The 26,024-nt window shown below is 35.5% G+C and overlaps 10 protein-coding genes across 10 annotated transcripts; 3 read left to right on the forward strand and 7 right to left on the reverse strand.

Annotated features, from left to right (window-relative positions):
* Positions 1-17: 17 nt before the first annotated feature.
* Positions 18-1,514, reverse strand: BRETT_001012 (uncharacterized protein; the record flags this gene model as incomplete). The annotated part of the gene is made up of 1 exon (XM_041279570.1): positions 18-1,514. The coding sequence occupies one exon, from the start codon at positions 1,512-1,514 to the stop codon at positions 18-20; it is 1,497 nt and encodes a 498-aa protein (XP_041137784.1).
* Positions 1,515-1,757: 243 nt separating this feature from the next.
* Positions 1,758-3,314, reverse strand: BRETT_001013 (uncharacterized protein; the record flags this gene model as incomplete). Its single annotated transcript, XM_041279571.1, has 1 exon — positions 1,758-3,314. The coding sequence occupies one exon, from the start codon at positions 3,312-3,314 to the stop codon at positions 1,758-1,760; it is 1,557 nt and encodes a 518-aa protein (XP_041137785.1).
* Positions 3,315-4,425: 1,111 nt separating this feature from the next.
* BRETT_001014 (uncharacterized protein) lies at positions 4,426-5,835 on the forward strand (the record flags this gene model as incomplete). Its single annotated transcript, XM_041279572.1, has 1 exon — positions 4,426-5,835. One exon carries the CDS (start codon positions 4,426-4,428, stop codon positions 5,833-5,835), a length of 1,410 nt encoding a protein of 469 aa, XP_041137786.1.
* A 963-nt stretch (positions 5,836-6,798) lies between these two features.
* On the forward strand, positions 6,799-8,935 carry BRETT_001015 (uncharacterized protein; the record flags this gene model as incomplete). Its single annotated transcript, XM_041279573.1, has 5 exons — positions 6,799-7,032; positions 7,291-7,488; positions 7,548-7,647; positions 7,713-8,683; positions 8,762-8,935. The coding sequence occupies 5 exons, from the start codon at positions 6,799-6,801 to the stop codon at positions 8,933-8,935; spliced, it is 1,677 nt and encodes a 558-aa protein (XP_041137787.1).
* A 398-nt stretch (positions 8,936-9,333) lies between these two features.
* BRETT_001016 (uncharacterized protein) lies at positions 9,334-10,329 on the reverse strand (the record flags this gene model as incomplete). The annotated part of the gene is made up of 1 exon (XM_041279574.1): positions 9,334-10,329. The coding sequence occupies one exon, from the start codon at positions 10,327-10,329 to the stop codon at positions 9,334-9,336; it is 996 nt and encodes a 331-aa protein (XP_041137788.1).
* A 1,067-nt stretch (positions 10,330-11,396) lies between these two features.
* BRETT_001017 (uncharacterized protein) lies at positions 11,397-12,944 on the reverse strand (the record flags this gene model as incomplete). The annotated part of the gene is made up of 1 exon (XM_041279575.1): positions 11,397-12,944. One exon carries the CDS (start codon positions 12,942-12,944, stop codon positions 11,397-11,399), a length of 1,548 nt encoding a protein of 515 aa, XP_041137789.1.
* Positions 12,945-14,417: 1,473 nt separating this feature from the next.
* Positions 14,418-16,598, reverse strand: BRETT_001018 (uncharacterized protein; the record flags this gene model as incomplete). Its single annotated transcript, XM_041279576.1, has 1 exon — positions 14,418-16,598. One exon carries the CDS (start codon positions 16,596-16,598, stop codon positions 14,418-14,420), a length of 2,181 nt encoding a protein of 726 aa, XP_041137790.1.
* Positions 16,599-17,487: 889 nt separating this feature from the next.
* Positions 17,488-18,183, reverse strand: BRETT_001019 (uncharacterized protein; the record flags this gene model as incomplete). The annotated part of the gene is made up of 1 exon (XM_041279577.1): positions 17,488-18,183. The coding sequence occupies one exon, from the start codon at positions 18,181-18,183 to the stop codon at positions 17,488-17,490; it is 696 nt and encodes a 231-aa protein (XP_041137791.1).
* A 454-nt stretch (positions 18,184-18,637) lies between these two features.
* Positions 18,638-20,071, reverse strand: BRETT_001020 (uncharacterized protein; the record flags this gene model as incomplete). The annotated part of the gene is made up of 1 exon (XM_041279578.1): positions 18,638-20,071. The coding sequence occupies one exon, from the start codon at positions 20,069-20,071 to the stop codon at positions 18,638-18,640; it is 1,434 nt and encodes a 477-aa protein (XP_041137792.1).
* A 3,605-nt stretch (positions 20,072-23,676) lies between these two features.
* Positions 23,677-25,266, forward strand: BRETT_001021 (uncharacterized protein; the record flags this gene model as incomplete). The annotated part of the gene is made up of 1 exon (XM_041279579.1): positions 23,677-25,266. The coding sequence occupies one exon, from the start codon at positions 23,677-23,679 to the stop codon at positions 25,264-25,266; it is 1,590 nt and encodes a 529-aa protein (XP_041137793.1).
* Positions 25,267-26,024: the final 758 nt, after the last annotated feature.

Here is a 26,024-nt window from a genome sequence, read left to right on the forward strand (position 1 = left end):
AATGATTTATAAAATGATTACAACGAGAAGACATCTGTAACCTCTTCTTCCATCTTAGTGGTTACGCCATCAACAGCGATTGATTCAATATCATCTATTTCCTTGGCTGCTTCGATGGTCAAGTTTACATTGGTATTCTTACCGACGGCAATATCATCCTCAATTCTAAGGCCCATTCCTCTATAAGCAGCAGGCCACATAGGATCATCAGAAACGTAAACACCTGGTTCCATAGTTATGACTTGCCCCTTTTTAAGCTTGGCAGTCTTAGAATAACTTGGCACGTCGTGGACATCTAAGCCAAGATTATGACCGAGGTAATGGGGATATAACTTTTGCATCACATCCCACTGTGTCAATCCCTGAAAGCCGATATTTCTCAATTCACTCGTTAGCATAGCAACACTCTTGTAATGAAGATCGTTAATAGAGACATTTGCATCTTCTGTACACAGATTGATACACTTTCTCTGGACATTGAGAAGAGCTTCATATATGTCTCTCTGTGCGGGAGTGAATTTACCGCTGACAGGCCATGTTCTTGAAATATCTGCACAATAACCCCCAAGTTGTCCCGCAGCATCAACAAGGACAAATTCATTTCCTTTGAACAAATTATCATTGCGTGTGTAATGTATACAAAGAGCATTTTCTCCACCTGCAACGACTGGAATGTATGAGTTCCTGTTACATCCACCAGAAACGAATCTGTATTCCAAAAAGGCTTGCAAGCCCTTCTCACTCTTAAATCTCCGGGCGTATGCCTGATTGTATGCGCGTCCAGATATTTTTCCAGCAAGTCGCATCATTCTTAATTCGGCATCAGACTTAATAGCTCTCATTGGAGCAGTGATCGATTTTAAGGAATGAAGAACAACATTGTTCTCACGCAAAATATTCTCGATGGAATACCTGTAGCGGCGATCTTTAGCCTGCATTAACGGAAATACCTTTGAAAATTCATCTGCCTTCTGTGTTTCATCAAAGTCATAATATACAGTCTTGTATCGGCTCATCAAATTGCTCAAATGACTGGGTAGGCTCCCAATTGGCATAGAAACATCCGCATTAAATATATCACGAACACCTTCAACGCCAGTTCTTTCACCTTCCCAAAGTTCTTTCTCTGGATTCGATGGTGGAACGATCATATGGAAAATAGCAGAAGTGGGATCAGATTTTGGCTTTTCAAGGATACACACAGAATCCGGTTCGTCCCATCCGGTAAGATAGAAAAGATCGTTGTTTTGTTGGAAGTGATAGAAAACGGATTCAGTTGCAAATTTTGTTCGTTGTCCTGCGACAATCGCAATTGAACCAGGTTCCATTTGTTCGGCTATCCTATATCGTCTGTTAAAATATTCTGCTGCCGATATTCCCGGCGTGATATCACCTTTTTTGACCAAATTAGGTCTGGTTTCAAATATTGGCTGACCGGCCCTCAGTGAAATGCTCCTACGACAGCATTCATTTAAAAGACTTCGCTTCACAATTCTTGAGGAACAAGCAAACATTTTAAACATCGGTGTTCGCTATATCTCACCATTCCATATAAAGATTAGTTGATCTTCTTTTTTTAGAAGAATTGATATATACTAATAAAGTTGGTGGTAAGGTAAAGCTCATTTTACATTCGATCGCTATTATCTTTTTTTTTTTTTTTTTTTTTCCATTATCAACATTTACGCTATCCATTAATACAATTTAAACACAGAATCCCTCGATATTGGTGAAATATTCATTATTTATCTAATTATCTATTCCGTTTTTCTATCCATTTTTTTGGCTATAAGACTTTTTAAGGTTGATCTTTCTCTATAGATTAAAAGAAATAAAACGATCAGTCCAATTCCAAAGTTTCCTAAAAAGTCTTTAAAATTTCTGGCCTCAAAACCATTAAAAAGATGATGCTGGATGAACATAGTGAACACAGAAATTGTAAGCAAGGGAAGATAATAATAAGAATTTGATATGTTAAATTCAATATAATTTGAAAGCTTTGTCACGCAAAACGATATCCTTATCAGCATATTCAGCATATTGCTATATATTAATCCAGATAAACCCAGACTAAATGTATGAACACTGATGTATGTACTAACAAAGAAAAATATCGAATTAAGAATCATCATCTTTGAGTATACATCAGCATCTTTGGAACTGTGGAAGACAGAATTAAATAATGCCTCTGCTATTCCATTCACAGCCAAAAAAGGTACGTAGCACCAGTACAATTTGAAGCACCAAATGAAAGTTTCATCCGAACCGAAACGCTTAAATAGCATTTGAACAATGTAAGAAGTACTTGATGGGGCAAACAATATTAAAAGTGTCAATATGTACACGTATAGTCTGGAGATAGAAGATACTGTAATCTTTAGAATTTCTTTTCTTTTTGAAGCCGAGACATCATGCGATTCAAAAGTGGCTGTCATACTAATGCGCACCGCCTCCTCAATTGGCATAAACAGAAGCCTTGCAAGCAATGAACCATAATCTGTTATGAGAGAATAGTATCCTTGAATATTAACAGGTAGGAGATAGTTGACAAGAATTTTATCTCCTTCGCTTAGAAAATATTTTGCTATCTGCTGAAAGAATATGGACCTAAAGTAGCCAAGTGCACTAGACTCAAAGTAATGGTTTGCCACTTTACGGGGAACCAAAGCCTGCTCTTTTGCTAAGTAACACGAAGATACTATGATAGCATACCCAAGCTGACTGAAAGCAAATCCATAAACAAAATTTGAATCAGCAAATGATACTCTTTTTTGGTATTTCGAAAGAAGCATAGTAGACGCTAGTTGTATAACACATCTTCCAAATGTTGCAATGCTTTCTATCTTAGTTCTCCTCGAGAAATTTAGATTAAGATATTGATTAATGTCGTAATATGGTTCGCTTACTAGCTCAATGATGGCAGCTAAGATTATCAACACAGTTAGAATTATCGGTCTTAACATAGAATCAGTCAAGTCTGAGTTCTTCATTAGCTGGGCTGCCATGATTGGCAAACCTACAAAAGCAAATAATGCAAATGCGATTATTATGGAAAAATTGGCTATTAACTGACGTCTCTGTTGAACGCTCTTAACGCTGAAAGATCCACAAATTTTGGGAACACTGAGCCGGACAGGCTCCCTGCATAGAAAAATGGTATAGCCAAGAATAAATTTAATGAATTGTGTTAGTCCAATTGAAGTTGCTGAAGCATATTGAAATAGAAATTGATTAAGGGTGAAAGTCATTAACTTAATAGCAACTTGACCTACCATGATAGTGGAGGCGGCCGACGCTATGTTTGTCGACACCATGTGAATGAAATATTTTCTCCTGATGCCTGTAATCTGATGTGAAAGTTTAAATTTCCATTTCCGAAGCAATTAAGGTATAATTACCATTCGAACAGATTGTAAACTTTTCATAATGAATATGATGATATAAATAACAGATATCCCCGCATGGGATTATCGACGCGTCGATATTTATTGTTAACACGAGGTGGCGGCATGACATGGGTTAGTTCCAAAGTACTACTTCTCCGTCTAGAGTTTGAGGAAGACCAAAACAGGACGGAACCTATCATTATTGCCATTCCTAAAGTATTGTTGATTTTTCCAAGGATATTAAATTAAACCTTTAGGATTGCAGATGTAAGTCCAAGGAGACTTTTCTCGACACTTACTGAGTTTTTAGCTGTGATACATACGTTTCACTACTATTGTTACAGGTAAGCGTTACGTAATCGCACCCAAAAACCAAATCGATGGATGTGGCGGACGCCATTCTTCTTCCTATCATTTTGAAAATTGTGCGATTTAGTCACAATCCATTTGGAAATGGCTTTCTGAGAAAAATCCGACAGGACCGATATATGGCGTGATGCTATACAGTTGATCTAAGCCTATATACGTTTGGCATATTGTGAGCTTTCGCAGCATTATGTGTCAAATTTTGAATAAAATCGAAATTTTAGCACAAGTGTTCGCCTTATGGAATTCAGTTGATTTTACAAACACAAAGCCTTTGTTTCAAATTATTTAAAAATTAACATGTTGATGAATGAGCAGAGCATCTACGAAATACCGAGGAAGGATCAGCCGTTGATCCTATCAATTATCAATAAAATGAAAACTGTGGCTGCAAGATCGCGGACATTTATTTCTTGATACGGAAATTTCATTGCGGAAAAAAGAGAAATTAATTCTTTTTAAGCAAGAAAAAAGACAGAGAAAAAAAAAAGTGGTGGTTCCATAGTGGTAATATATCATTCAATTAACAGTCATTTTCCTGATGATATCCGAGCGTACATACAAATGATTATAAAATAAACATATATAATAACACCAAATTCTAGTTGAGCGAATAACAAAGTCATAAGAATTATCGTATCTGTTTTTGATAGCAGCAAGTAAGAATATCAATATGGGAAAACGGATTGCAATCATTGGTGGAGGACCGGCTGGTCTTGCCGCAGCAAAAGCGATTGGACTTGAGCCAAATGCAAAGGACAAGTTTTCAAACGTCGATCTTTATGAGCGCCACTCAAATGTGGGTGGATTATGGACTTACACAGGAAATAAAGATTTGGTTCGTGCACAGGTTCCCTCTACAACAAATGAGAACTCCGGAGAGATTTTATCAGCAAGTGCAAGAACTTCAGAGGAAAGATTTGTCAGTCCAATGTATGAAAATATGGAGACAAATATTCCAAAGGATATAATGCAGTTTCGTGATTTTCCTATGCCCGAGGAATACGAATCCTTCCCAACCAGAGGGGAGATTGCTGATTATATTAGATCGTATGCTAGAACGATTCCATCTAACGTGAACTTACTTTATAATAAAAATATTATATCACTCACGAAGAAGGATAATGAATGGGAACTCGTGTACCAAGATCTCAACGACAGGGATAATGAATTCACAAGAAAATATGATGATGTTGTTTTGGCCCAGGGTCACTTTGATTCTCCATACATCCCGGATGTGCCTGGCCTTAAGGAGTGGTACAACAAGGATCCGGAATCAATTACGCATTCTAAGTATTTCAACAACGTGAAGCCATATAAAGGGAAGAATGTTCTCATAATTGGAAATTCAGCGTCTGGACTTGATATTGCTACCCAATGCATTACGTATGCGAAAAGCGTTACCATGTCATCAAAATCTGAGTCTCCATTTAAAGACGTGATCATTTCTGATGTTGGACAGATTGGTGTTGTTGCAAAGTATGACATAAATGATAATAGATCGGTGACCACAGTAGATGGAGAAAAGATTAAGGATATTGACGTTGTGATTTTCTGCACTGGCTATCTTTACAAGATACCATTTTTAAAGTCTTATCAAGGAGGAGAGACTGGCTTAACTGGAACAGGTTCACAGTTCCGTTATTTATACAAGCAATTGTTTTACATTCCAGATCCAACTTTAAGTACAATGCTCGTCCCGCAAAAGATAATCCCATTTCCATTTGCGGAATGCCAGGCACAGTATATTGCACGTGTTCTATCCGGAAGGGTTAATCTTCCATCAAAAGATGCTATGTTGAAGGAATATAAATTAGAGCTTGCCGAGAAGGGTGAAGGTAATGCTTTTCATGTTATGCCTGGGACCGCAGATTGTGAATACTGTAATACTTTGTTTAAGGAAATCAAAGGAACAGACAAGGATGGTTTTGTTGCCGAGTACTGGGATGAGCGGAGAACTGAGAGAAGAGCCCATATAGTGGAGTACAAATCAAAAAGGCTCCAACTCATCGTTAAATACGCTGAAAAGCTTCAGAAAGAAAACAACCCGTACGTTTTACTTAGAGGTGAATTCAACCCATAGACTTTTTTTTTAATTACTTTTCGAGTTGCATTATTTGACGGCTCCTTTATGAATTGATATACAAGAAATGTTATAATGGCAAATGAATAAATTGAATTGAAGAACACATTCAGTAAAGTAGAAAGAACACTTTAAATCTCATAGTCAGTGCTTGCGTTTTTGTAAAATAATTTTTGCCGATAGGCCTTTTAGTGAATGGTACCCAAATTTAGAGTAAAGCTAATTAATTTGTGTAAGGATGGTATGTCGACCCAGCTAGATACCGATTCCTGGTGTGTGAAGTTGCAAAACTCAGTGACACAAATAATAATCAATAATGATATCAATATGGACAATACTGTCAACTTGTGATACAATCAATATTAAATTAAGACCAATTCAAATTAAAAATATATACTAGCTTGCCTTCCTTAAACTTTTTCAAGAAAAATAAAGTATTTATTACGTAGAATAGTTTTAGCAAAACTCAGATATCTTTTTTCACAAGTGGGATTCTCTGTGTCGCATCAATTCTCAGAAATTATGCTCTTCTTAGAATTTCTAAAAATCCGCGAAACCCGACACTAAAGCCTGTTAAAATTTGAGTTTTCATTTTTCTTCTTTTTCCTATGGATTCATTCATCTATGGAAAATATGTTGATTTACGCAATTTTAACCTGACGCGGTTCAATGTGAGCGCAAAAAAAAACATGTCTCCAGATTTTGGTCAAATCTTCGAATGACAAAGCATGCTAGCACTAGTTGGCATGTTTACAAAAATCGATTTCCCAAATTTTTTTTAACCCCAAGGATGTTTTATCTCGAAAAGGAATGAGTAGCTTTGAATTCGTAGAGAGGATTTGTCGCATGTGAATCACTATGAAAATTGCATATTTTGTGTCTCCATTAGTTTCCTGCCTAAGCTTATTTGTACATATAAAAATTCTGAAAGGCTAAGTTTTCTAACTTGTTATTTTTTTTATAATGCTGAAGCACAGTCATCAATCAACTATTAATGATACACTGTCTAGGAAAAAGCATGCTAGAGGTATTCCCCTAGTCAAACAAGATCAACCTCTTGAGGAGGGGATTCCTAGAGGTGATTTTAAATTATCTGACAATTTCAACATACCAAAGAATTACAAGGTTGATAATCCAATAGTTGGTAAAGTTTGTAGATGTGTGAACCCGATTTGGAAGTTGTTTTTAAGACTTCGGGTCCAAAAATATTCATATTGCACTTACCGCGGAAAAATTATAGATCATTTATGACTATCGCATGCACGGCGTTGTCCACAAATGATTGCAAAGCTCTCAAATAATATTCATTATCAGAAAATTGTTGGAAGGACGTTGGTTGGTAAAAGTGAGATGAGTAATTTATATAGGTGGCTCTTTTAACTAGCTTACAGGTACTCGTTCTCTATTTTGGACAATGAGTACTTTAGAAACATTTATAGTCTGTGCATAGTAAAGCCTCAATCCATTCCAGAGACGCTTCCTGGTTCTAGAGTACTCTTTGGTTCCGGGACTGATTTTTTATTTACAGATATTCAAGATGTTTTTAATCCTACTGTTCCAATTACTCTTTCATTCGATGTTTGGACTAATCGTCAACACGAGGAGGATACTGGAATAATGATGGCACAGAACCAGGTTGAATATGTCCTTGATGTTATTATTTTCGGGAAATAATACTGTGAATACTTCTTTTCTTTTTGCACTTGGTAGAGAAAGCACTCAACAATCACAGTCAGAACGGCGAGAATTTGGCAATATCTTCAATTGTTACAGATGGTGGCAGAAATGTGAAAGGTGGAAGGACGGATTACAGTGCTAAGCATAAATTTTCACATGTATTGTTCATTTATTGAATACTTCATGCAAAAAACTTTTAGGCTATTTTGAGGAGGACATGAGTAATAGAAAGACATTTAGATCGGCATTTACTAAGGGTCATCGTTTAATTACAATGTTAAAGGCGGAAAAACTGGCTTCCGGGAAACAAATGTGCCATATTCCTGCAATAGGAAGCACTAGATTTAATTCTGTCTACCACTCTATTGCAGCTGTTTTGGAAATGAGATGTGACATTGTTATGATTCTTGACAGGTGTTATGTCCCAAATAATAGCACCTTTCCCTGTAAGAGAGTAATTTATCTGGCAAAGGATAAAAAGTTCTGGAAAAGAATGGAGAAGATAAAGGACCTTAGTGAGCCACTATACAAAGTTAATGACGCCGTCCAAGGGACAAAAACACGTCTATCAGATGTGGTTGCCGAGTTGGTTTCTGCTCTAGTGCAAGTGCATTTTAGATCTTGTGCTGCATTTATGGATTCATATAAATCAATAATAGGTCAGTTAATTGATTTTATACTTGATCCTATCTGCATGTTAACCACGTATATGGATCCTCGCTACAAATTTGATTTCACAGAGATAGATTTTCAAAGAATCGAAACAGGTCTTGGATGCTGCATTGCGTGTTTCAAGCCGGAGTTTGCCACTGAAACACAAAAGGATTTTGAGGAATTTCAAAGAAATCGTAATTCAATAAAACCCAATTATTTTGATATAGATTTAAAGAAGTCCGGCACAGCTCAAGCACGTCCATTATCTGCGCTTGCCAAAAGACTTTTTTCGATAGTTCCACATTCAATGTCCTGTGAGAGGCTTTTTTGTAGCATGGGATGGATAAACAAGCCTCCAAGAGCATCAATGACTACAGAACATATTGTTCGTGCTGCAAAGGTTTACTTTATGATGAGACAGACACAAAATTTGAATAAAAATTGTCATGAATCATATTTGCAAGAATTCACAACCTCCTCTAGTGATATTGAAATAGGTGTACAGAGTATTGATAAGGTACCTATACTTTATAATAGTCCTATTTCAAATTCGGAGAAAGAAATAGAGGAAATCCGAGAATAATGTTTTTGGGAGCCAGAAGATAACAAGTCCCCAATTACTGGCGGCTTTGGTGACGATAAATCAATTATAGAAAATTTAAAGTATTATATGAAGGATCCTGAATCAGAGTCATTTTGTGCACTTCTTCCTGCTTCCATACGGAAGACATTTCCATTAGATTCTACACTTATGTTAAAAGAATCATAAACTCTAGCTGAACTTTTCCTGCTTTGACACATTTAAACTAAATTTTTGTTTGAATAGAAATTAGAAGTGGCAAGTAATGGTAATGATAATGTATGCGTCGATAGTCTCGTCTATATAAGGCTGCCCTGCCTTGCTTACGCCCAAGAAACCATGGCTCATAAGGATTAAAGGTATATACATTTTCCCTATTACCGAGTGACTTAAATACTACATAGAGGTTTTGCCTGTTTTATGATGCTTCTGTTACTACTGGTATTTTGCCAAGTGTTTACTTCCATTCTACTGCGAGTATTTATTGCTCCATTCTTATATATATATTTATATTGATTTGACCAACGAAATCTTTTGTAATTCAGTTTAGAGGTTCAACATCATTTAGTTAATTGTACACTATCTGCTTAGGTCCAGACGGTATTAAAGTATTTGATCCAGTTAAGTCCAAGAACCTTCTTTATTTTCTCCTCAGACCACCCCTTACGAGCCATTGCCACGGCCAATTCTTCTCTTTCTTCAAGTTTTCCTAATGGTTTAACAACTTTCTTGGATCCCCAGGCAGTCATTTGATAGGCATATCCTTTATCCATATTACACCATTCAAGAAATGATGAGGGCCTAGCATGGCCTTCCGAAGCATCGGAGCCAATACCAACATGATCAACGCCAACTAAATCGATGTAATAATCCAAGACATCAACGTAATCATCAATAGTTGAATCGTTGCCTTTCTTCATATTTGGACCAAAGCATGAGGCTGCAACTATGCCGCCTCTTTTCCTAATTGCCTTAATCTCTTCGTCCGTTTTATTTCTGCCGGATGCGTTCTGGGATGCTGGCAAAACATGACTGAAGCATGGTGGCTTCGGTGAATATTTAATCGAATCCATTGTGGTATTATGACCAACATGAGAAAGATCTACCGCAATTCCGACTCTACTCATCTCTTCAAGCACCTTTTTCCCAAATCCAGTGATACCAGAGTCATTAATTTCTGTATACCCAGCTCCCGAGTAATTTTGTGTATTATACGTGAGCTGCATTATCTTGATTCCCAATTGCTCGAAAACCATTAGGTAGTCTATTTGATCCTCAATTCCAGATGTATTTTGCCATGAGAGAATGACTCCTGTTTTTTTCTCTCTCTTAGCTTTATAAATGTCTTCGACGGTGTGAACCGGAATAATTAAATCCTCGTATTCTTCGAACCATTTCTTCCATTGAATGACGTTCTTAATAGAATCCTTGAAATTTTCCCAAAGACCACATGTACATGAAACTGCAGTAATTCCTCCTCTATTCCAAGCACGAAAAATCTCAGGCCCAAAGTTGCATATATTTAGGCCATCGATGTGAATTGATTCCCTGTATATCTTTCTTGCTTGTGCCTCTGTAACCATTTCAAATAAATAAATACCGATTACTGAAATTACGCTCTTTTTGATAGGAACAAAATGGCAGTTAAAGCCTTTAATGTTGAGTATAAGTACTCATTTCTCCTTTCGATTTTAATATATAGTTGATATTTTGGTGAAAAAAAAATTCAGGCAATGCCACAGTTTATTTGAACATGGTATTAATATTATTCCCAAATAATGCTGGCTTGAAGCAATTTTTCGGACAAAAGTTTCCTAGTTGGGATACATTTTTCCCAAAAAAAACCTCATAAGAAGCACTACCGGCTTTTAAAAAGATAAATTAGAGCCGTAATAATAACTCCCTATACCAAATCTAAATGCCCCGGATACGTTTTTATTTAATTTTTGGGCTGGTTATTACTTTGAAAAACGTATTTTTATCCTGAAATTGCTTACAAAATATATTGTATTTGAAGACTGTTCAAATTTATTACATGATGTCGGAAGTTCGTTATGTTGAGTTATGGAATTCGCGGGAAACCCAATAGCTCGTATTTGGCTCTAAAAAGGGAGCCTGACCTGTTTCAACAGTAGTATGTCCGCCTTTCAGCGTAGATTGTAAAATATCTGAATGATTAGTTAACACATTAATAGATTAGTGGCTTGTATAAGAATTTATAGCAATGATAGAATCTGAAGAAAGAGATAAATAGTAATAAAAGTAATGAAAGAATGGGAATAAATGAAGTGTGTTGTACGACCCTTTATATATTATTACTCGAGATAAAGTCGGAAACCATAAATATGGTTTCTAAGATATTCAAGATATGATAAAGGTGGTAAAAGTGTTTCACAAGATGTAAATATCAGTGAAATACAACAAAAGAGATAAAATAAATAACAGATAAAATAATCCTGAGACATGATAAAGGTTTCAGGTGTACTGAAAATAAAGAAAATTTGTGAGGCAGTGTAATAATTAATTGATGCTATTGTAATATTCTACCGTCAGTGAAATATTCCAAAACGTTATCGAAGATTATAAAAAAGCCAAACCAGAGTATGCTATAATCGCAAAAATTGAGTAAGATAAAATGGAAAATACCATCTTAAGCCCTCTGTTCAATATCCATGTGGTCCTGATCGATAATATGGTCATTCTTAATTTGTTCCTTATTAACTAATTTCAGGTCGTTGTATTTTCTCGAAAAAAACCAAGTAAAACCGGCGTTTTCCTTTTTAATGATATAAGCTATGATCAAGCTTCCAAACCCTTCAGCCAAAAAGAGTGACATTGCAACCGGATAACCACTACCAAAAAATGGTGCGTTACCGGTGTTATAAATAATGAGAGGAAGCCATGCTTGAAAAGTAAAAGCCAAAGTTTGTGTAAGACCTATGCAGACAAGTCTTTGTTCTGCAGAAAAAGCTAAAGTTTCATTGATCCAAGACATAAATAGAATTCCACAACCTGTCTCACAAAATAGAAGGTACCAGCCAGCAAACATAGCAGATGTACTCGAGGGCCAAATAGTAAGAATGAGGGCACCAATAGCAGAAATGATTGTAAATATAATGATTAATGGATACCGTTTGTGGATAGCATCAGATGTCCAGGCCATAATAATGGTACAGAAAATTTGAATACCATATCCGGCAGTTGGCAATGTGTTAATCTTAGTAACGGAGAACTTTTTATATTTAAGCCATAAATTCATGTAGGAATAAAGCCTGATAGCTGAAACATGACAAATAAAGCATGCAGGGAAAAGATAGGCTGGCCATGAACTAAATAGTGCTTTCAAACTGTTCCAGGTAAGCTTCTTTGGGGGAGCTCTTTTTGCTGCAGCAATCTTATTTCTCATCAGTTCTTTTTGGTCTGGTTTAAGCCACCATGCCTTTGTATTAGCTGGTGAATCAGGGATACTTAAATATCCATATAAAGCAATAGGAATGGTAATTATTCCATCAAAAATAAATAACCACTGATATGATCTGAGCCCAAGTCGTCCATCCATACCCTTATGAAGGGCTGCCTGTAGATAACCAGAAAACATATTTGAAACAGAAGATGATATTTGGAAAATACCTGCTCTCTTTCCAAGTTCTAAGGGTGTATACCAAGAACCTAGCAACCCTATTAATCCTGCGTATGCGGTGGATTCAAAAAGACCGATAAGAAATCTAAGGGCATAGATCACGTGTATTCCATGTTGAGATTTTGGTGTTGCAGCAATGCACATGCAAACTATTCCCCATAGAAGTTCCATAGTAGGAAGCCAAATAGAATATCTCACTCTGGTAAGAACCATCTGTGACGGGACTTGACCGATAATATAACCAATATTGAACATGGTAGCACTAGCCAAATTATACTCATTTTTCTTAAAGCCATAATCCTCTTTCATTCCACTTGCATAGGCATTGGAAAAATTTGTTTGATCTAGTGTTTTCAAAAAATATCCCAGACAGGCGTATGTCAAAATCCACCAATCCACCTTGAACATAACTCTTCTTTCTTCTGGAGACTTGTCCAAAGTATCCCAGAGTTTGGATTTATGCTTTTGCCATAATCTTTTCCATTTGGATTCCTCTTCTGGCTCTGAATTAATGTCAACATTTTGAGTACGAACCTCTGATTCCTTAAGGGAAGACATCTTGAAAAATCAGCGATATTAAAGCGTATATATATATTGCTCTTTGGAGATTCTGCTTCTACACCTTTGCTTTGTCAAAAATATCAAGGTTCTCTTGTACATTGAGAATGCACATACATGTTCCATTTTATATACACACTATCGTTATTAGAAGAAATGCATTTACGTTAATGATAAAGAGGTGGCTCAACGCTTGCAACCCAATATGGTATTTAAATTCCGCTGGAATTATTATTATTATTATTATTTTTTTTTTCTTTTGATCCTCATGATGACTCCGCATTTAATCATCGAGCGAAAAAAAGAAAAGATGAGAAGAAACTGTGGATTGCTTTGTATACACAAAAGAAGTTATATTTTTATGTAGCCCTTTCTAATCAAAGTTTATTTAATGTTAAAAATATTTACCGCTTGGTGTTGTAAGTAATGGTTGGTAATTAAAATGTAGTGTATTAATTATTCGAAATCTTTTAAATCCCAGTGATTGGGTCAAACAAAATTCATATGACCAATGACTAAAGATGTGATATTTTAGCTAATTGGTTCAAGTGTGACGCCGATTAATTTATGATGTTTTTTGTTATAACTAATATATTAGGTGCTTTTATGAATCCATAAAAGGAAAAGTATTATAGTAAAAGAACTAAAGAAGAAGGCAAAGAAAACTAAAGAAAAAGGGGGAAAAAAAAGTGCATGCTCAAATACCTCTAATCCTTAGAAGCGAGGCTTTCTTGGCATAGACAAGGCAGGACAATTTTATATAGACGCAATTGTCAACGAACCTATTACATTTTCGGGGTATTACAAAAAAAACCTAGTAAAGATTTGAATAATTGGAACAGTTTTCTTTTAACATTTCTCCGGCCACTTCAAAGAACCTATGTAAATCCATTAATCGGTATTATCGCTGAAATTCACAAGCATCAAGTAACAATTTGCTTTTCTCTTGTCGTCGAAAATAACGGTAATTTATATTCCAACAGAGTCATGCTTATACCTGCAAATTGTATAGTCGGTTGAAAAAAAAAAGCTCTAAAAAAGCCATTTGGAAGTGAATGTTGTTTTCAAAATAGGAACATATGAAAAATAGGACTGCGTTTGTTCGAAGGAGACCATCCTAGCTCATAATTCACAGGAAAACTTTTCTAAGTGAGTCGAAAGAGATGTGTCGAATAACAAGAGCATTAGTGTGTTTATAGCGTATTCTCAGCATCCAGATATTAGACATAGGCTGACCATACCATTTAAGAAAAACGTACAATATACTTGTATCACTCCAGCAATACTTGATGTATCATTATTCATGTACCGGTTGGCTAGTAGTTCCCTGAGACAAAAAATGAATTTCAAACAGTAAGACTTCAAGTAAAGTTAACAAGACTCATACGCTAAGAAAAGCAACGGTATAATACAGTTTAAATCTTAAACTTAAATAATAATAAATAAGATAACAAATATAAACCTTTCCTATTTCTACGTTAAATAATTACCAGCCTTTTGATCCCATACCTTTATATTGATATTTTCGTCCACGACATCCTCAAGCTTGTCAAGATCTTCAAGTAATTTGCGCCAATCACTTTCTGATACTTTATGTCCTTCTTTTCTAATATCATCCTCATCCGACAACGAATCAGTTACAGTCTGAAGATCATAGTTGACATCTCTATTAGATTGCACTCCAAGCTGTTCCCAAACTGCACACCGTAAATTTTTAAGAAGCTGCCAGCGATTCTTGCATAATTTTGTAGTGTGGACTGATAAATAGGAAAGCTTTTCTATTGCTTTATCTATGACTTTTACCTTTTCATCGTCCCTAAAGTCATAATGCTTATAAAACTCCTCAAATTTGTTTTGAGCTTGAATCCCTTTGGCCTGAATTAAAAGGATTTTTATTAATGACAGCATCGCTTGAATAGGTTGAAACTTTCGTATATCCCACAAGAAAAGCTTATGATTGGGCATTTCTCCATATTTTATGAATTCGGATAGCAAATGTATTTGGTGCTCAATAAGTTCCTCATCCAGCTTCTCAATCCTGATATTTCCAATCGAAGAGCTGTCTGGTAAATCTCCTTTTAAACATATATGTTCATCTGGACCATGAGAAAAACTGTTTCCAGGAGTAAAATAAGCATTTTTATTTCCCTTTCTTGTTCGACCAATGTAAAGAAGTAGGTATGCACGATCTGGAAGAGTAGACAGAATACTAGCAGAAAAGCTTGCAAACCTCTCATGTGCCGGTAGCGTATTCGCAGGATCCATCACACGTTGTATAAGAGAGGTTGTATAAAATGAAAGATTTTCAATTTCATCATATAACTCGTGATAAACCGTATCTGTAAGAGGTTTTAAATTAAAGGCATTGTGAAGTATTTTATTTGTACATTCAGCCCAGCGGAATCTTCCATTTAAGAAGGCGATCGGTTGATCCAGAACAAAGCAGCCATGACAATCCTTCACATATTCACTTGGAAATTGCGTGTCATACGTATCTCCAGAAATTATAGGGGAAAGTCTATTTGAAAGTGATGTTGTTACATCAAGATAAACTAGTTGCCACCATAATATCCTCCTCCTCTGAACCGTGCCCATATCTGTGATACCATGATACTTTAATGGATCTCTGTTAAGCTCTACTGTTTGAGCCAATCTTACCAATGCACCAACACTTCCTGAATCATTTGTTCGACAATCATTTCTTAAGACTGAGTGTAATATGACCGTCGCTTGCAGACCCTCAATTGTGATATTTCGAGGGAATTTGTACATTGACAATGCAATTTCAGCACATCCAACGTATTTTTTAAGAATTGGAAGCCTTTTCCTAATTTCCTCGTGTGGAAATGTGAGAGCATCCTCTTCATATTTAACAACTGATGCACAATAAAGAATGGTAAAGAGCTCAATATAGAATGGAAGTGTCGCCGAGGATGGATCATTCCAAAACGATTCGTATGAAAGATAAAAATTCTTACAATCAAGAATGGGTATTATCGGATGAACAGATACACTATATCTGTGTAAAAGATTATCACAAGTTTTTCTGTCAGGCACTGAATCCAAAAGAATGGTTAGATCCTCCCGAGGTTCAATAGCAGATTTGAATAATGAAGAATTCAGTATGTTTGTGAACACTGTCCCTTTACGGTCTTTCGGTTGAACATCAACTTCAACTTCTGGAGTTGATTCCATTCTCGGAAAAGATTCTTGATGAAATGGAAAAAAGCCGGTGGATGCAGCTTGTAAATTATCAACAGTCTTGCATTCGGCAGTGCTGGCTGATAAAGAAACTAGATCTTTTGATGCCTCCAAAAGATGATGAATTTTACTTTCGCAATGTGAGTTATTTGGACTAGAGGGTGGAGTAGTATCTGATGATGACGTAGCAATTGAAGAAGCCGAAGTCTCAGTCGTGGAAATTCCTCCACGCTTATCGACATCCTTTTTGACAGAAGTTAAATTATCATCCTTGTTAAGAATTTCTGAGAGACCTCGAACAATGGGTCGTTTTCTTTCAGGTTCATTGACTGTAGTACAAAATTGAATCGGATGTTTCACATTTGAAATACTACTTTGCTTTGGGAAACTTGGAAATAAATCATTAGGTGAATCGTTCCCCATGATTTGTAAGCTTCTATCTCTGCGCGGCATGCTTATTGGTGTTATGTGCTTTGTCGTTCTAATGAATGATCGGGGACTTGATACAGAACCTTCAAATGTAAAATTTCTCTGCATAGATAAATTGAAATTGTGAATATCAGGTTCTAATGTAACTAGTTTGTGATAGTGATCACACCTATTTTTTGTGTTATCCTTGTCATTGGCGCTAAGCTCTTGGCAATTGCCCATTTCTACTGTTCTTTCTGTTTGTCCTTTCTCGTATCTCCTATTTTTTGATAAGTCCGATTCATATATACACTCATGGCCATGTTTCAAGCAATATGTGCAAGATGGTCTATCCTGTGAGCATTTTCTTTTTCCTTCTCTGCATGGAATACAGGCTCTTGCTCGACTTTTTGCTAGACCACTGACTTTGATTGTATAAATACCTGGAATGCCGTTTTTATTGCCCATGATAAAGGTTAGTCGTCACTTTTACAAAGACAGCCCTCTAGCTCTACCTTTGTAATTTACTTCGTAGGGAAAAAAGAAAGTAGTTATGAAGATCATGCAATTCAGTTATATAGGATATTCTTTATGGAGACCTGAGCATTGAAATGATCAGAGAAAAAAGTTCGAACAAATCTATGGTGTAAATTTTGTTGCGGTGGCACCTACTGTGGCTGGATTGTTCATTGCATAGGAGATGCGAATATAGTTTAAATTAATAGATTTCAAGTTTTTTTTTCTAGTTGCTATGGATCGATACAAACAAAAGAATGAATGTTTAATGTGAGAATACAGAAAGCGTGAAATCAGTATAAATATGGCCACATTAGAAATTAGGAATTTCAAGGTTGTGACTACGTAAGCTATTACAAATATGTATGAAATTCGGATGTATTTTATACAGTCATGAAAGTACATTTGCTTGAATACATTAATCAAAGACTGCGAGACCCTTCTTGATTTCTGGAATATTACCGATTCTGAGGATCCAATTTTTTATATTTGGAAGAGACTCAATAACTTCTTCGTACGTATCCATTTGGGAAGGACGAATCCAAGTATATAATGTAATATCAGCCAACGAAAGATGATCACCCACCAAATACCCAGTTCCCGTCTTATTCAACCTGGTTTCAAGAACTTTCAAACAACGGATTGATTCATCCCTAAATCTACTTACAGCAGTTTCATTTCTCTCAGGGAGGTTATGAAAAAACCTCCAATTGCTCTTATATGGACAAAAGCCAGAAAGTTCGAAGAAAAGCCACTCTAATTGTAAATAATATTCCTTCGAACCTGGCCTAAAACTAAAATTTCTAGATTTGTCGTATTTGTCAGCAAGGAAAAGAAGAATTGCAGCAGACTCATTAATGTAAGTTATATCCCCTTTTTCATCAACCCAGGCCAATGTTGGAATTTTCCCATTTGCATTTTTTTTTAAATACCAATCCTCTTTCTGGACTTTTAAATCCAAGTCAACTGGATGAAGGTAATAATCAATTCCTAGAAGCTCAAGAAGTACTGTTGGTCTTCTTCCATTATTTGTTTTCCAAGAATAAAGAAATGCGTAAGGCCTTCTAGCATTCTTTATGATTGGTCCTTTATCCCGATAAATGTGAGCACCCATTCTTTGCTCATAAATCGTATCACATTTTTGTTTTCGGTATGCTAATGTTAACATTTGGCTTTTTTTTTCTTCGAGGTAAAAGGGATAACAGTTCTTTATAGTTCTTGATTTTTTGTAGTCTACAACAAGATCCGTCTTCGAATGTCTTTCTGTCGGATTACCAGGTGCGAAAAGTGTGGCACGATTTTGTGGGCCATATTGGGTAATTTTCCCCCGTAATATCAAACTCGGCCCTCGGGGGAAAAAATAACTTTAAATCAATTCACCATTCACAAAACCAAATAAGCTTTTTATGCAGTGAAACATTACAAGAATAACGAAAATAATACCAAATATATATGTATATATATTTTTTTTTCGAGAAAATAACGTCATATCAACCCGAAACCAGGCGATAAAAGGGTGATCACGTAAAATATTTTTGATTTAAAAAAGTAATGGATGGAATCAGCCATCACTCATTGGTTAATCCCAACTGGTATGACACAGGGCCATTTTGATAATCATATTGATTTGTGTCATTGTAGTTCCAAAAGAATGTTAATTCTTGAGGATATGATGATGGGGTTTTACAAACAGCATTGAAGTCTTTAAGCTTGGAGTTAAGATATGTAGTATAGTTTGAGAGCGAACAAGAGAATCCAGGACCAGAACTGCATTCCTCGAATGGGATGACTGCCTCATTCACAACAGCTCTAACATAAACACCCTTTTCATTATTTGCAGTCTGATTACAGGTCATGCGCTCAAAAACGAGATGTCCTCCCATTGGCACAAAGTCGCCACTATGATAATCATAAGTAAATGGAAGTCTATCAACTGGAAGATCTTCTTTAGGTGTAAATAATCCGATGGCAGCAAGAACTGGAGTGATATTTACATCATGACAAAAACTAAAATAAAGCTTACCGGCTTTTTCAGGTCCTTGATTCATTAAGGTCAATGTGGCGTTTGCGTAAAGAGATCCAGCAGCAACGGAAGCAGCATCACCAGGACCATCACAGTAATAGTATATTAAATCCTGTGTGTATCCAAAAGAAATCCATTCTTCACGTGTGAAAACATCTATCCATGGAGAATATGGGTTGGCATTAAGTTCATATGCAGCTGTAATCATTAGAGCATAGACATCAGTGGAGTTTAAGGTTAGACCAGGATTTTGTTTGTTTAATCTCTCCGCTGCGACAGAAAATTCAGGCATAATATGGGTGAGATTTCCACAAACATTACTGGTTTTAAGGGCGTGGCATGATGGTGTTAAGCTATTTGCTCCCTGTGCCGCATCCTCTGGGATAATGTTCATATCAACGATCTCACTGTAATTTCTACCGAAGAAACCTTCACCGAATTTTCTTGCAGTTTCAATGATCCTTTGGTATCCACTACTAAACATTGGCACTTTGGTTTTACCATCCCACAAATTCTTATATCTGGCCGCATATTCGGTACCCTGAGAATATCCATCCAAAAGTCCAGCGTATGGACCAGTCGTAGTTTCCTGAGCGATGAGAGCAGAATTATGAATCCAAAAATCCCATTCACTAAAAAAGTCGAGATCGCCTTCAAGTGTATTGTTGGCTTCAAAAGCTGTTAGCTTGTTAATGGCCTTTTCAATGGTCTGATATACACCTACATCTGGATATCTCTCTCCATGACGATGTAACATTATCACTTGATCCACAGAGCAACCTTCAGGTGGATCTCTGCTAATTCCAAAACCACGACCATCTGAATATGGTCCGTTTCCTCCAAAATTTTTCACAGGATTAAAGTTGTCCGTAAAAGTTTGTGACACTTGACCCTCAGGTAATGGATAATGGCTCCCAAATGGATATGCTGCAGATTCGTAGACCACAAATGCTAAGCTCAATAGTACTCTGAATTTCATCATTGATAGTTACCTTTTACTTCTGTTTCAGAAATCACCAAATGTTTGCATATGAATAACTAAAAGATTGTAATTTTCATTGAACTGAAGAATACAGAAAACGCTAAGTCTAATTGCAGGCTATTTATAATCATCAACTACTTAGCTCTATATATTAGTTGTTCCCTAATTGATATATTTTAGGATTTACGAAGTTTTGATAGCTGCTTCAGCTAATCCAATTCTCTCATAAAGGCTGGAAACAAATGTTGAATACGAAAGAACAATAATGATTCTACAGTTGATCTTAAGAAAGTAAGAGGGAATTTCCTTGCTTGTTCAAAAAGTGTGAAGTATTGGACTCCACGTGGAGTCCCCTAATCCAGTACGGTATTTGATAAATATTTCCCAAAATAGAAGTATTGGCGATAACTCCTTTGGCGTGGCATTCATCATGCCTCCAGAATTAAACTTAAATCAAGTGCTTGGCGACATGTCCTTCTTACTTTTAAATATGTTACTATATCCAATATCGTAGGAAGTAGAAACATATTTTAATATATATCAGAATTGAAAATTGCTATATTTCTAACTGCAATTTAGAGATGAGATTCTCGGGTTCTTTTACAAGGAAGTAATTTAGAAGAATAAATATCATTTACAAAGCCCGCACATGTTTTCTTCTTTCAGTTATATATGATATGAATGTGCTGCAAATGAGCATAATAGCGTTTCAAACTTCATGGCATAGAAACGACGGAAAAAAAGAGAACTCAACTGAACTTAGTTTTTCGATCTACTTTAATAAAGTCTTATTGCGAATATAATGGGTGTATACTTTTGTTTTGGTGAATATCTTTAATATTTTGAACATAAAATTTTATTGATTCAAATGAATGTATGATTTCTACCATGAGTGCCCTTAATTGTTATTTATGCTTTATTTTTCGAAGCGAAAGAACAAAACCTAAGATGTGGGTGCTCGCCCAACCAAAGTATCAGTAGTAATATTGATTTTCCAATTAAACCAATAAGTATATAACAAATTTAAGAACTCGGATTTTGGAAAAAGTTTTCTTTCTGCATTGTTTTGAAAGATAGTCTTATGATAGCCGACGATATATTCGGAACACATCGTTAATCGAGCTTCTAATTTCTGCTAAGTTCATCTGCTTTCAGGCAATGCAGCCAAAGGAAATTTCTCATTTATGTACGAACCGAACAGCAACGGAGATTCCGCTATAAGCCGTACGACAAAGAAAATTTTGAAGGCCGACATGAAAAGTTGTAATTACAATTCCTTTAACGTGAGTAAAAGGTATAGAAAGCAATGATCCTAAGTTAATGATTCCTTTCTCTCAAATCTTTAATTTAAAAAGGTCAGCGTGAAATATTTATTGGCCACAAATTAATTTTGAATTAAAAGTTACTAGCCATAATATGATCAGATTCCCAGTATAGTATTGAAAAATGAAACCTTTAAGCTACTTCTATTTTCTATATTCGAACTCCGAGATCAATTTAAAACACAACTGTACTTGTACTTTTTGGTAAGGGTGTATATTTTTTGAAAATGTTGCTTGTGATGAAATAATATCCCTTCAAAACCTTCACTATGGATGTGAAATATTGATTGTTATTCAAACTCGTCAAATTTTTGGAGGAAAGTAAGTGTTCAAGGATCATGTGTCAATGTACTTCTGGCTCTTTTGTTTTGTATTCTTTGCTTTTCCAAATTATATTTATTCTTTTTTTGTATTAATGATACCAAACTAATTCATGTCAATTTTTAAAAGGATTGAAGACACTATAAATAGATTATAGATTTTATTGTGTGGTTTAACCGACGCTCCAGAAAGAAGAAAATAAAAGGATAGATCACAGTACATTTTATATTAATTATCACAATACAACTTGATATGCAAAAAGTTTACAAGATTTCTTCATGCCATTCTGTAATTGATTGTCATACATAAATTAGTGATTTAAGGATGAAATCAAATACAGTTTTAAGTGCGCACATCTTTGGAAAATGCTAATCTCTGGAAATATTTAAAGGGAAAGATACGCGGGGTTTGACTTTTCCTATTCAGGCAACCACGTGCTGAAACATGCAGCAGCATATATAGAGACATGTTCGCTGTTCCGACAAACATATATATTCACATATAGCAGTCTATACAAAGTTAATTATGTGCACAGCTAAACTAACATAGAAATCATAAAATATGTTACTTTTTTCTGCACAACTGGTGTGGTGGTAAATGTCTTCTTAAAGCCAATTGAGAGGCCTAAAATTATTCTAGGATCAAAATACTTGTGATTTTGTATGATGATCATATTGATGGCTAACGCCGGGTAGTATCTTTATTAAATACAATTTTTTGACGTGCTTTTCTTTATTGTAATTCAATTTGTAACACTGCTGTCAAAGTCACAACCAATGTTCGCTCTTCTCTTGTTTCGATTTATTATGTGTTGAAATCTGAAGCGGTATAATCTCTTAAGTTTTCTTGTCAGGTATCAGGAAACCCAACTGCTTACAAAAATATCTAGAGTTACATAATTAGCGCGTAGAAAGAGGCAAAATATAAATAAAAGTAATAGAAGAGTGAGGACAAATGAAGGGTGCTACAAGACCCCTTCTATATTCTTACTTAAGGTAAAGTCAGAAGTCACATTCAGAGTGAAAAAAAAGTAATGAATGCTATTCGCATGGTTTTACCAGGTGAAATACAGTAAAAGTAGGAAAAGTAAAGTAATCTTAAAATATAATTGGTTCAAGAATATTAATAAAGGGAAATTTTCACGATGTTGTACAATTAACAATAATTGCCTTTGCGATATTCTACTGTTGGTAAAATACTCCGACATAACTAACCTTGGGCATTAAATATTATAGTGGGTGAAAGTGTTAGTACGAACGCTCTTCCGACTCCTTTCCAACGGTGTCTACAAAAATCTTATTTATTGATATTTTTAAAAATAATGCTCGATTATGGCTTAGTAAAAGCCACACCGTATTGGGCCATGCAAAATACTAAGTGCATGATTAAGCCACAAAGTACTCTCGTGGCTCGCAAATTTTTTTTTTTTTTTCACATACTTAGAACACAGTCTTAAGGTATGTGAAACAGAATATGTTAGCTTGGGGCTTCCAAAATATTTTGCTGTACAAAATCAACAGTTATGTAAAGTAATACTGAAATGTGATGGGTATTCTTTCTTAGCTTGTTCTATCTGCCAGTGATACTAAAAAGCTCCCTAATTACCTGCATTTATTTAGCGAAAATAAGAAATGTTCGAGCGGAATAGATTGGAGAGCATCGGAGGAACTAATCAATAGGGGTGAAAAAAAAGTCGGAGATAAGTTGCCTATTTAGACATGTGGATTTTTTTTGAATAGTAAAACATCATCCTGACAACTATTTGAGTGTTAGTAATTACTTCAATAGCAATATCCTTCTTATGAATTATAGATACAGTATCCACCTTTTTTTTTAATTGAACTGTTGTTTGACTTAAAAGTAGAGCATTCCCCGATAAAAGTTTTGATTTTTTGAAAGTAAGGCTAAGATACTAAAATAATTGTAGGTCATCAACTGTTAAAGTCTACAAAGGAAAAAATGAAATTTGCAACACATAGGGATAATGAGAGTGGTGAATTAAGTGTAGAGAGTGATAAGCTTTCTCAGTATGTTGTTCGGTCTGGTTCACTAGACAGACACTTAAGTGACGATAAAGGAAAGCCGAAAGCGAAATGGTATCATTGGTTTGAACCCGGTACAAGCAAAGAGGAAAAAAGATTTATAACTAAAGTTGACTTTTTTCTCATGACTTATATGATTATATCATGGTTTCTTAAATATTTGGACCAGACAAATGTCTCAAACGCATATGTGTCTGGCATGAAGGAAGATTTACAGTTGAATAAAAATCAACTTTCGTGGTTTAACACTTATTATAACATTGGCGTGATAATCGGCTCTATCCCGGCCACAGTTTTGGCTGGATATTTTAGACCAAGGTATTTCTTGCCTATAATGGACACATGCTGGTCCTTGTGTGTTCTTTTTGTTTATAAAGCACAGAATGCATCTACAATATATGCTCTGAGATTTCTAATTGGTTTGTTTGAATCCGTGGCCTTCCCATCTAACCATTTCATTATTGGCTGCTGGTATAAAAAAAGGGAAATTATGAGAAGATCTAATTTCTTTGTTTTAGCCGGTATTGTGGGACAAGCCACTTCATCTTATATTCAATCTGGGTTAATTACTTCGATGTCTGGAAAAGGAGGAATTGCCGCATGGAGATGGTTATTTATAATTGATGCCATCATTGGTATTCCTGTCGTGCTTTTTGGATTTTTTTTCCTCCCTGACTTTCCTTACAACACAAAAGCATTTTGGTTAACAAAGAAAGAAAAAGAGTTAGCTAAACGAAGATTGATCGAGGATGGAAGGGTCAGCCACCGGTTAAACTTTAATATTCATCATATTATTCCGGTTCTAAAGTCATGGCAATTCTGGTCTTTTCCGATTGGCTATTCGTTCTGGACTCTCACTGCCGGTAGTTATATGCTTCAATTTTTTGAACTTTATTTGAAGTATTTGAAAATATATCCTACAGAGTACATCAATAACTTTCCGACGATTATTTCTGCCGTTAATTTTGTTACCATGCTTTCCACGGGCATAATTTGTGATTTACTTGGTCATAGAAATATTGTTTGCTTTTGTGTCGGACTTGTTGTTATGATTGGCCTCATTATTACTGCCAAGGCACCTTTGGATAGCATTGCTCTTAGAAAAACTGGTTATATCCTTACGGGTGTTTATGGTTGTTATACTCCTATACTTTCTGGATGGTGTAATATTGTCTGCTCAAAAAATCCTATTTTGAGGGCCATTACAATACCTACTATGACTGTTGTCGGTATGATTGTCAGCACACCATTTCAACAGAAGCTTTTCCCTTCCAGTGAAGCTCCTGCTTATAAGTCAACGCATGGTTTCTATTATGCTATTGCTTTTACCGTTTGTTTAGTTCTATGGACTGGTGTTGTTATCCCCCTTCTTGAAAGACTAAATAGAAAGAAAGACCAGATCCAATGGGATTGCAGAGATCACCCTATAGAAAAACAGGATAGTATCCAGGATGATGCTATAAATGATGTTGCTAGTGAGCATGTTAAAGATAACTCACCAAAATAATTTGAAGGTCAAGGTTATTCAATATTATTTTAAAATAGTTATGTAATAGTTTTGTTTAATTGGTTTAAGTGTGACGCCGATTACTTTATGAAGTTTTTGTTATAACTAGTATTGAGTGTTTTTAAGGCTAAAGAAAGGAAAAGTATAAAAGTAAAAAGAACTAAGTAAGAAGGTAAAAGAACAGGATAAAAAGGGGAATGCACATGTTTAAATACCTTTGATCCTTATGAGCGAGGTTTTCTTGGGCATAAACAAGGCAGGGCAGCTTTATGTAGACGCGACTCTCGACGCATCTATTACAAGTTAAATAAAATTCACTTTATAGCTTGTTTAAAAATCTTGTAATATTTCCTAAATTGGCTTTGAGTGTAATGCCAAACATATTATAATAATCTCTCTAACTATTATGTATCGATCTTCTTCAAGAAAAGGTGAAGTGTAATGAAAAGAGAAAATAGTAAAAATGGATGGAACGAAGTATCAAGAGATAGTCAAAATGTCCAGGCCTACTTTAATCATTGTGAGAGTTTTTTTTAGGCCTAAAGCAAGGTAGAAAAGTGTTATATATGTGCCACTATTAACGAATTGATTACGGATCTTTCATTCGATTATGATGTGTAGTACAATCGAAACATTTATGTAACCAGATCATAGGTTTTGTAAGGTATCGTATTTTTTTTCATCTATTCGATATATCATATATGTATAACTGCATATTTAAATAAAGGAAAGACCAAAATAAATGGAATGGGCAGGTT

The sequence above is a fragment of the Brettanomyces bruxellensis genome, chromosome 8 (genome assembly GCF_011074885.1).
Source record: "Brettanomyces bruxellensis chromosome 8, complete sequence".
In the NCBI taxonomy this organism is placed as follows: Eukaryota; Fungi; Ascomycota; class Pichiomycetes; order Pichiales; family Pichiaceae; genus Brettanomyces; species Brettanomyces bruxellensis.